Consider the following 12,035-nt stretch of genomic DNA (forward strand, 5'->3'; position numbering starts at 1 on the left):
TTGCCACTGAGCCACAACCCCAGCCCACCCATTCTTAAAGAATCACAAACTCATTAGGTAAAGTTATACTAATCAAGTATTTTACTTCAGATGTCATTGTACATCCTGTATTCATCTATATTAATGAATTAACACAGTATATTAACACAGATGGTTTTTAGGTTTAGCACTGTTCTGGGAAGATTAATATGGAAGTTTTCTTGAAACAATAAATATCTTGTTTTTAAAAACATCATAAAATATGTAGGTCAAAAGAGCAGTTAATAGAATTTATTTTGTATTTTTTATGTTATTACACTAATTTTTGAAAGTTTTCCTTTTTGCATTCTATTTTTATTTTTAGATGACCTCTTAGTACTCCATCTCTCTGACCTGATTCGAATGGCATTCATGGCTGCAACTGATCATAGCAACCAGCTGCGGATGGCTGGGCTTCAGGCACTTGAAGACATTATCAAGAAGTTTGCATCTGTGCCTGAGCCAGAATTTCCAGGTCATGTGATTCTGGAGCAGTATCAAGCTAATGTGAGATTTTTCTATTTATTTAGAAATTTAAAATTGATCTTTTGAGGGCTCATTAAAAGAGTGACCCTGGAAGAATATGTTTAGAACTGTAATCTATTTTTTTCATGTAGGATGCTTATCTTTACTTCCATGGTCTGTTTCATAGTTTCAGTCAGCCCACAATTGAAGAAAGAATAGTGTCAAACTGTTGTCACTATTTTTAAGTTTTGATAGCATATTAGTGATAAAACTAGAATAGAAATTCCAGCCTAGTTTTCCAGTCTTGTGGTTAGATATTTAGCCATGCCATTTAAAAGACAAAAGGAACATTCACAGGAGTGTTGTGGTTTTGCTGCCATTATTTTTATGTGCTAAGTCTTGATAAGTAGGTTTAGAAATAAAAAGCAATTTCCTCTTATATGCTGAAGGACAAATTAGCTCTTAATAACTGCAGCTGAATGTGTTACTGAAACAATTAGATTCTTTGAAAATACTTCTTATTTCATTCTAAATAGAGATAAAATTTATTTTCCTGAAATTTATATACTCATTATATTTTTCAGAAGAAGCATAGTAAACTAATTATGGCAAAGAAAGAGGGGGGCATTATGTGAAGATTTTAAAAATGTGGTTAGCAAATGAAGTAGAAATATCTTTTTACTGTAACTATGCCAAAATCTTGGTTTCAGGTATACCACACTTTACCTAAAAGCTATGCTTGTACACAAAATAAAATCCATGAATAATACATATTCCATTGTTTTTCCATTACAAGTACAGGTGAAGAAGTTACAGTTTCTAGCCCACTGGCTATTGAAAATCTGTATACAATTGTTTACTCCCTCATAGAAAGAGGGTCTTTAAAAAAAGGAAAAAAAAACCTTTTAACTTATAAATAATTTCAAATGAAAAGAAATGTTGCAAGAGTAATACAGAAACTATTTTACACCCTTTATTGATACTTGCCAGCTGTTAATTTTGACTCATTTATTTGAATGGTGACTGTCTTCCTCCCTGCCTCATCTCTCTTTCTCTTTTTGTATTCATATAGACACACAATTTTTTCCTAGACTATTTAAGAGTAAATCATTTAAATCTTGCGCTTTTACCCTTAAAACACTTCGGTCTGTATTTCCAAAGGACGAGAACATTGTCTTACGTAACTACAGAACATTTATTAACCTCAGGATATTCAACATTGATCTACTACTTACATAATCTATTATGTTCCAGTTTTGTTAATTGACCCAAAAGCCTCTTTTATAGTATTTTTTCCTACTCTGGTACAGGATCCAATACCACATGTTGTGATTAGTTGCCTTGTGTCTTTAATTACAGGGAAGGACTTTTGATCCATTCCAAACTACTGTTTTGTTTTGTTTTTTTCTTTTGTGTGTGTGTGTAGTACTGGGGATTGAATCCAGGGCCTTGTGCAGGTGAGGCAAGCATTCTACCAACTGAGCTATATCCCCAGCCCCAAAATACTGTCAATACTGTTAGACATGTTGATACTGTTAGTGACTGAATCTCAATCAGGGAAGAAATCTCAACTGAGGAGTTGACAGCATCTAATCCCTTTATTCAACTCATACACATTAAATCTATTGATACATCTGAGAATCTATGACTGACATTGCTTATTTAAAATTAAACGTCATATTCCTTTACTTATTAACATAACAACAATGCATAAACTAATATTTCTGAGTAATCTTCTAAAGCATTTATTTCTGAGGTGAAATGATCTCTGAGGTCTTTTAGTGACTACATTTTTTTTTTTTAGTATCAGTTATTTAAAGATACTGATCCAGCTACATGAGATTTACCCATTATGTCAATACTGTTAGACATGTTTAGAAAAATATAGTCAGGAAAAATGCACAACACAATAGGAATTTTTTATTCACTCATGAGATAAGTAGTATTAGAAAAATGGTTCGAGAGCTAAAGACAGGAAAAAACCCACAATAACAGTATTTTTTATTATTTATTTATTTATTTTTTTAAAATTTTGGGTACGGGAATTGAACTTAGGGGCACCTAACTACTGAGTCATATCCCCACCCATTTTTAGTTTTTTTTTTTTTTAATATTTAGTTGTAGATGGACATAATACCTTTATTTTATTTATTTTATTTGTTATGTGGTGCTGAGGATCAAATCCAGTACTCCATGTATTTGAGGCAAGCACTCTACCACAGCCACAACCCCAATACCCCTTTTTAAGTTTTTGAGACGGTTTGCTATGTTGCCCAGGCTGACCTTGAATTTGTGATCCTCCTGCCTCAGCCTCCCAAGTTGCTGGGATTACAGGCGTGGGCGGTGGCACCCAGCTAACATTTTTTTTTATCTCTAATAACATGAGACTCTGTCAGGAAATTCTGTTTACTAACACACAAAAACAAAGGAAAAAGAAAATGAATTGCCTTTTTGGTGTAATATTATATAGATTTGATAATGATAGCCTCCTGGAAAGCAAAGAAAAATGGTGTGGTTGCATTTATTGTGTCTGAAGATATAGGAGAGAAGTAATAAAAAGAAAAATGAACAAAAATGCATTTTGTATGTTTCCATCTTCAAAGACACAAGAGACTTTATATTTACTACTTATCTCTAAAAATAAAATGCTTTATTCATTTTTCTAGGTAGGAGCTGCTCTAAGACCAGCTTTCTCACAAGATACACCATCAGATATAATAGCAAAAGCTTGCCAGGTAAGAAGAAAAATTGGCTATCTGTGGTTGTTTTCTGTAAATTCAGAGATATCTTAGGATTTCACTGCAAGAAAGAAGAGAGAAAAATCAAATAAAACTTACCTTAAAATTGTAGCTGTTAGTCACCCCACCCCCAATACTGGGAATCTAACTCAGAAGTGCTCTACCACTGAACAACATCACCAACCTGTTTTAATTTTTATTTTAAGGCAGGGCCTTACTAAGTGCTGGCCTCATGCTTGCTATCCTTCTGCCTATGCCTCTTGAGTAGCTAGTATTACAGTCATGTGCCACCACTTCCAGCTAGAGGTTTTCTTTTTTATTCTGCATGAAATGATGAAGTAATTAACTGTTAATCACGTTTTTTTTTTTGGGGGGGGGGTTAGCTAAGAATTCAACTTTTGGATACATAGCTCTTATTTTATCCAGAAGTATACAGTCATAGGTAAATCATAAAAGGGACAAAAAAAAGTACAAAAGAAAATCTATGATGACTAAAGAATGAATAATAATGATAATTTATTAATAAGCATTTTTTTGACCACAGGTTATGAAAATTCTATATGTTTGTAAGTATTAAATTATCCTAAAAAGAATCATCTCACAATTTGGAAATTTCATTGTAAAATTAATCTCAAAGCATTATTTGCATATTATTGTATCTAAAGAAAGTCACAAAACCACAGAAAAATACATGTTCCTACATCTATAAGTTCCTCTTTTTCATATGCTTTATCCTAAAGGATTCATGTATTAAGGTCTAATCTTTCAGAAAAATCAGATTGTTTACTTGGTTACCTATGGACAGAAGAGAAGCAACTGTCTTTTTCCCAGGTTCCTAGAATTCAGGGCTGCGTTTCATCATTTTGGCTTAGATTCATGACCAAGGTTTATGTGACTTCTATTTGAAGAAGATTCCGCTCTCTGCCATAATAGGTTTGAAATTCTGACTTTGTCCTCTCTGGCTAATTAGGCTTGCCTCTTATTTCCATTGAGAAGATGTATTTCTCTGAAGCCTGCTTGCCTTTATGGTAGTCTGAGGAAGAATTAATTCTTCCACCCGTAGCAGACTGGAGACAAGAGAGGTTATAAGAGCTAGGTCTCTGAATTGTGGGACAAATGTTAGGGTTAGAGTAGGTGATTTGGTTTAGGATACCGACACACAAACATCAAAAATCCCTATCATGTGTAAATGTGTCACAGTGATGTTTCAGAGCATAGAATTTAAGCAGACAAAACTCCTACAAAACTCATAATCCTTAGAAAAGCAAAGGCTATTAGAATTTTATCTCTTAAATGAGTTGTATCAAAGTTTCCTGTGATTGAATTTGCCTTAAACTTCTTATTTGTTTTTGTGTCCCTAGATACTTTTCCTATAAGAAGTTTCTTCTTTTTCAGTGGCAGGCTTAAATTCATGACCTCCTTTCTTTCTGTTGCAGGAGGAAACCTGTTTTGAAACAGGTGGGGCAGTGGGTTGGTTGCAGATTCCTTTACTTGGCTTTCAGGGTATCTCCACTTGTTTGCAGGAATAATGTCATATTAAGAAATGTTAAAATCAGGGTAATTCTTAGGAGAATTAATTGTAATTAATTGTAATTGTAGGAGAGACCCTCAATGGGAATAATGTCATCTAAAGAAATCTTAAATCAGGGTAACTCTTAGATATTGGGACTCTCAAGTGTGACACAGTTGGGGACATTAATCAGTGGGTTAGTCAAAAATAAATTCAAGCAGGGTCAAAATCATAAATACAAGGCACCCTTAAATATTTTAGCTTCTGATATGTAGCAAGGTCTTTTCTCTTAGTAAGGTTTTGCTGAGTCAGTGCTACTTTGTCTTTTTTCTTTTACTCTTTGGCACTGGGATTGAACCCAGGGTCACTTTACTACTGAGCTACTCCCCACCCTTTTTTAGTTTTTGAGACAGGGTTTCCTAAGTTGCCCAGACTGACCTTGAATTTGTGATCTTCCTGCCTCATCCTCCCAAGTCCTGCATGCATCACTGTTCTTGGTTGCTTTCTCTTCCTTCATAAACCAAACCCCTAATGTATTTTGTGGAATTTTGTTAGGGCTTCTTTAAAGTGAAGAAGGTACTTAGATTTTTGCAAAGAAAACAGTTTCAAATTTTCAATCTTTACAATTTTACTCAACTTTAAGTAATATTTCTACCAAATTGTACAGATATATTTATCAAAACTACCTACTATGTTTAGTTTCCTTAGAAATCATCTTTTTCACTGGGCATGTTGGCTCATGTCTGTAATCCCAGTGGCTCTGGAGGCTGAGGCAGGAGGATCGAAGGTTCAAGGCCAGCCTCAGCAATTTAGGCACTATCTCACTGGTACTAGGGACTAAGCTCACTGGTAAAGTGCCCCTGTGTTCAATCCCCAGTAACAAAAGGAAAGAAAGAAAGAAAGAAATCACAACTTTTACTTTTCATAACCATATTTATCTCATTTCACTTTAAATTTCATTATGATTTCAGCATTGTTTTGACTGGCTTTTTTTTTGCCACCAGTAGTATATCCTTAATGGACAATAATCATTTTAAAATATTTTATCATATTTAATATTGATTATTTTATCATATTTAATATTGATTCTTTGAGAATAAAATTTTAAGAGAATAAAATTATTTACTTAAATACTTATTCTCCTCTTTCAAAAAGTTTTAGATATAGAAATACAAGTCTATTAGCCATGATTTGAAATCCAGACTGAAAACCAGAAGCTTTTTTATGCTTTATTTGACAGCAAAATCCAAACTGACTTGTGTTCATTTGGCCTTGACATAGAAATTTTAGTATTGATCAATTTCTCTGGAGTGATTCCTGATGTTTCATTGCAGAAGTATCTTGGCGTTAATTATGGAGTGCTGTCATATGCCCTTCATATGTTTTTCCTAATGAAGTCCATGTACTTTGTTACCTTTTACTCAAAATTTGTGAATTGTGAAACCCACCTTGGCCCAAGGGTTGGTTTTGGATGAGAAAGTGAGGACCTATAATTGTTGTTGGTGAAGTTGGCACTGTCAGACCACCTCTTCTTGAAATTCTCTCCTGGGCTCCATTATCACTACATTTGCCTGGATTTTCTGTTTTTTTTCTTTTTACTTTCTTTTTTTCTTTATGCTTTTTCTACTTGTCCCTAAAGTGTAACTCTTTTCCCTATGATCTGGCTTTAAGGTTTTTCTTTTTTTAACCTTTCTTTTTTTTTTTTTTTTTAGAGAGAGAGAGAGAGAGAGAGAGAGAGAGAGAGAGAATTTTTAATATTTATTTTTTAGTTCTCGGTGGACACAACATCTTAGTTTGTATGTGGTGCTGAGGATCGAACCCCGGCTGCACGCATGCCAGGCGAGCGCGCTACCGCTGAGCCACATCCCCAGCCCCTAACCTTTCTTTTTTAACATTTACCTACTGCTGTTACTTTAGTTATCTTTGGAAATTTCTAGATTTGTGTAGTTATCCTTGAACTGGCTCCTGAAATCCAGACCCAAGTTTCCAACTGCCTGCTGAGTATCTTTCCATGTGTCTCTTAGTGACACTTAGAACTCAGCATGTAAAAATGTTTGGAATCAAAATCATGCTAACTTCTCACCTTCACTAACCTTTCCTATTTTCTTGTAGGAGCGCCCTCAAACAAAGGTGTCAACTTCCTTCCATTCATCCAAATTAGAAGCTTTGACAATCAAAATCTTTTTTTCTTTTTGACAATCTAATCTTCTATTTCTCACTCATTTTACATCTCCCTGTCCTTATACCCTAAAAATATCTAATTGGTTTCCAAATCCTGAGTTTCTTTTGGATGCCTCTCCTTTTTCATTCTATTCCCAGTTTAATCCATTTCATCTCTGCTATGTAGTATTCTAATAGACACATAATATATTGTTTACTAGCTGTATACATTTCCCCCTATACGGTAGTACTGGCACAATTCTAATAATATCATTTGCCTCCTCAGAAGCCATAGAAGCTTAAAATTATACACAATAAGTGGGGAGAGGGGAAGAATATATCTTCAGTAGTAGACAAAGGGGAATGAATGGAAGGGAAGGGGATCAGAAAAGGAAAGACAGTGGAATGAATCCTGAAATAATTTTCTATGTACTTCTATGAATACAACATAGTGAACCCCACCATCATATACATCCATAAGAATAGTGTCCTAACTAGAATAAGATACATTCCATGCTTGTTCAATTATATCAAAAGGAATTCTACTGTCATACAACTAAAAAGAACCAATTAAGGAAAAAGAAAAAAAAAAAGCAGCCATGGAAACTCATGGTTGTCTACAGAATGATGTCTGAATTCAGTTCACATTCCATTTAAATTTTATCATATCTGATCTCAATGACTATGCTAATTGCCATTTCTTCCTCATTTAACTCCCCTGAGTCTGTATACATAAACTTTCTACTATCCAGATATTCCCATATCACCTGCTAGAATTAATCTCACTTGTCTGTTTTTAAGTGTGTAGTATCATTGTCATGAAATGTTCCTATGTGTTTGTTCAGTCTGTGTTTTCTTACTTGATGGTAGGGTCTGTATTTTTCCCTTCAATTTTTATTATTTTTATCTCATTCAATGCAACTAGCATAACCCTTTGCCTGTGGTTTGCAAAAATTTTGTTAAATTGAAAATTTTAAGGGCTGGGGATGTGGCTCAGGCAGTGGCGCACTCGCCTGGCATGCGTGCGGCCCGGGTTCGATCCTCAGCACCACATACCAACAAGGATGTTGTGTCCGCCGAGAACTAAAAAATAAATATTAAAAAAAAAAAATTCTCTCTCTCTCTCTCTCCCCTCTCTCACTCTCTCTTAAAAAAAAAAATGAAAAATTTAAGACTGAACGACTTTGGTTGGAAAATTATTTCTGTTAAACTTTTTGTTAAATTACACAATGGAAACATTATAAGTAAATTTTCTTATAGAGGAATACAAGAAAATCTATACTTGCTGATTTATTTTAAAAAAATCATACAAATTACAATATTGGGTAGTTTTTTGTTTTGCTTTCGGTTTTGTGTTGTTTTTCCCTCAAGAAAGAGAATATTTACTCCTCTCTTTTTTTCCAATATTTGTTTTCTGTACACAAATTTTTTTGAATTTTCCTTGACTAGGTATGCAGCACATGGATTGGAAGTGGAGTTGTTAGTGATCTCAATGATCTCCGTCGAGTACACAATCTGCTTGTTTCTTCTCTGGACAAAGTTCAGGCCGGAAAAGGATCTTCCAGCCAACTATACCGAGAAAGTGCCACGACCATGGAAAAACTGGCTGTTCTCAAAGCATGGGCTGAGGTAACCACAACCATTGTTGTTGAACCATTTCTCCATCCATGAGAAACGTTTTCCTGCTCCCATTGGTAAAATAATGTTTGTTTCAGCCTGGGATGGAGTTCAGGGGTAGAGCACTTGCCTAGCAAATAGGAGGCCCTGGGTTTAATCCCTAGTATCTCTCTCTCTCAAACACACACACACACACACACACACACACACACACACACACAAATGTTTTTAAAAGCTGACCCTTGGGCTGGAGTGGTAGCTCAGTGGTAGAGCTCTGGCTAGCATGTGTGAGGCACTGGGTTTGAGTCTCAGACAGCATATAAGTAAATAAATAAAATAAAGGTCTATCAACTATATATATATATACACACACACACAAATATATATATATATATATATTTTTTTTAAGTTTTAATTTGTTATATATGACAACAGAATGCATTACAATTCATATTACACATATAGAGCACAATTTTTCACATTTCTGGTTGTATACAAAGTAGAGTCACATCCTTTGTGTCTTCATACATGTACTTAGGGTACTGATGACCATTTCATTCCACCATCTTTCCTACCTTTATGTCCCCTCCCTTCCCCTCCCTCCCCTTTTCCCCTTTGCCCTATCTAGAGTTCATTTAATCTTCCCCCCTACCCCCACAGCATATTATGAATCAGCATCCTTAAATCAGAGAAATAATTTGGCATTTGTTTTTTTGGGATTGGCTAATTTCACTTAGCAGTATATTCTCCAGCTCCATCTATTTACCTCCAAATGCCATGATTTTATTCTCTTTTAATGCCGAATAATATTCCATTGTGTATATACCACATTTTCTTTATCCATTCATCTACTGAAGGGCATCTAGGTTGATTCCACAGTTTAGCTATTGTGATTTGTGCTGCTATAAACATTGATGTGGCTGTGTCCCTGTAGTATGCTGTTTTTAAATCCTTTAGGTATAGACCAAGGAGTGGGATAACTGGGTCAAATGATGGTTCCAGACCCAGTTTTCCAAGGATTCTCCATACTGTTTTCCATATTGGCTGCATCAATTTGCAGTCCCACCAGCAATGTATGAGTGTGCCTTTTTCCCCACATCCTTGCCAACACTTATTGTTGTTTGTATTCTTAATAGCTGCCATTCTGACTGGAGTGAGATGAGATCTTAGAATGGTTTTGATTTGCATTTCTCTAATTGCTAGAGATGATGAACATTTTTTCATATATTTGTTGATTGATTGTATATCCTCTTCTGAGAAGTGTCGGTTCAGTTCCTTGGCCCATTTATTGATTGGGTTATTTGTTTTTTTGCTTTTAAGATTTTTGAGTTCTTTATATATTCTAGAGATTAGTGCTCTATCTGACATGCGTGTGGTAAAAATTTGTTCCCAGTTAGTAGGCTCTCTATTCACCTCACTGATTTTTTCTTTTGATGAGAAGAAGCTTTTGAGTTTGAATCCATCTCATTTATTGATTCTTGATATTAATTCTTATGCTATAGGAGTCTTATTAAGGAAGTTGGGGCTAATCTGACATGATAGTGATTTCGGCCTACTTTTTCTTCTATTAGACGCAGTGTCTCTAGTTTAATTCCTAGGTCCTTGATCTGCTTTGAGTTGAGTTTTGTGCATGGTGAGAGAGAGGGGTTTAATTTCATTTTGTTGCGTATGGATTTCCAATTTTCCCAGCAACATTTGTTGAAGAGGCTGTCTTTTCTCCAATGTACATTTTTGCCACCTTTGTCAAATATATGATAACTATAATTATTTGGGTTAGTCTCTGTGTCCTCTATTATGTACCACTGGTCTAAGGTCTATTTTGGTACCAATACCATGCTGTTTTGTTACTGTTGCTCTATAGTATAGTTTAAGGTCTGGTAAAGTGATGCCACCTGCTTCACTCTTTTTGCTAAGGATTGCTTTAGCTATTCTGGGTCTCTTATTTTTCCAGATAAATTTCATGACTGCCTTTTCTATTTCTATGAGGACTGTCATTGGGATTTTGATTGGAATTGCATTAAATCTGTATAGTGCTTTTGGTAGTATGGTCATTTAGACAATATTAATTCTGTCTGTCCAAGAACAGGGGAGATCTTTCCATCTCCCTTTTGTATTTAAAAAAAAAAAAGAGCTCACCCTTGGTATAGAATGCTTTTTCAAAATCTGCTCATTAGTTTTTTGAAAACCTGTATATTAAGGATGGACTTTCCTTATTTAAAATGTGGAAGTTGGGCTGGAAAATCCTCACAATATAAATAACAGAAAATATTTTATGTTAAGACACTTGTATTTGATTACATTTCCAGAGATTTGCCACTTTACTATCTAAGCTACAGAGTTTATTTTATTATTTTTTAATAGCTGGTTTACGGTTACCTGTTTCATTTCCACAGTCACTTTACAACATTCACATACACACACATAAATTGTGTTAAGTTACTTTCCTAAATTCCTTTGGCCAGGTGCTTTGATTCTCTTTGTTCTTTTTTTGGTGGGGGGTTAACTGGGGATTAAAGCCAGGGATGTTTAACCATTGAGCCATATCCCCAAACCCTTTTTTATTTTTTATTTTGAGATAGGATCTTGCTAAATTGCTGAGGCTGGCCTCAAACTTGGGATCCTCCTTCCTCAACCTCCGAAATTGCTGGGATTACAGGCATGTGCTACTATACCCAGCTGCTTTTGAATTCTTATTATCTGCCCTCCAGTATTTCAAGAAACTGATTCCTGCTGAACATGGTGGTGCATGCCTGTAATCCCAGTACCTCAGGAGGCTGGGGCAGAAGGATTGCAAGTTCAAAAACAACAGTCTCAGCAATTTAACGAGGTCTTAAAGAATTTAATGTCTCTAAATGAATAAATAAATAAAAAGGGATGAGGGTGTAGCTTAGTTGGTAAAGCACCTGGTACCCCCCAAAAAATAGTTTACTTGCAACGTTACTTATAATATGAAGAAGTGAATATTTTTTATCATTATATTTAAGATTCCAAAGGCTATATAAAGAATCAGAAGTAAATATAAAATTTCTGCTACAGGGAAATTATTAGTTATATTATGTACTATAGATGTATTAGTTATATCATCTACTGTTGCCATCGGAATATTGACTATCAATATCTAGTATTCAGTCAAGAAAATCCCATGATATGTTAACCAATAAAAATAAATTAAAAATTCTCTGTAGAGCAAAATTATAGCTTATAAAGATAAAATATGAATGTGGATATTGGGATTATGAGTCATTTTTAGACTTATTTTACAACCTTTATTAATGATTATAATCAAAAGTTTAAAAAAAGTACATACATTTTACCTTAAAATCCTGCAGTTACATTCTCCTCTGTGCATTGCTTAAGGAGTAAAATCCTCAGTTACTTCCATTTTACCCTGTGCTCAGGCAGTACTCCAAACTTGTAGTTCTCTCAAAGCATAATGCTGTTGCTTGTTTTTATGCTCTTGTTGTTGTTATTCCCTCTGTCTACACTGTCCTTTCCATCTTTGCCTGTGAACAGTGAAGTTTTTGAAG

At 34.7% G+C, this 12,035-nt stretch overlaps 1 protein-coding gene across 5 annotated transcripts in view; it reads left to right on the top strand.

Annotated features, from left to right (window-relative positions):
* HEATR5B (HEAT repeat containing 5B) overlaps window positions 1-12,035 on the top strand; it is an 85,233-nt gene that overhangs the window by 49,537 nt on the left and 23,661 nt on the right. For all 5 annotated transcript variants that reach the window (XM_081265567.1, XM_081265570.1, XM_081265569.1 and 2 more), the window contains 3 exons: window positions 344-525; window positions 3,150-3,218; window positions 8,341-8,520. In XM_081265567.1, coding sequence (XP_081121693.1) covers window positions 344-525; window positions 3,150-3,218; window positions 8,341-8,520 — 431 coding nt within the window. The remainder of the gene's footprint in view (window positions 1-343; window positions 526-3,149; window positions 3,219-8,340; window positions 8,521-12,035) is intronic.

The sequence above is a fragment of the Spermophilus citellus genome (genome assembly GCF_964194105.1).
Source record: "Spermophilus citellus genome assembly, chromosome: 13".
Lineage (NCBI taxonomy): Eukaryota > Metazoa > Chordata > Mammalia > Rodentia > Sciuridae > Spermophilus > Spermophilus citellus.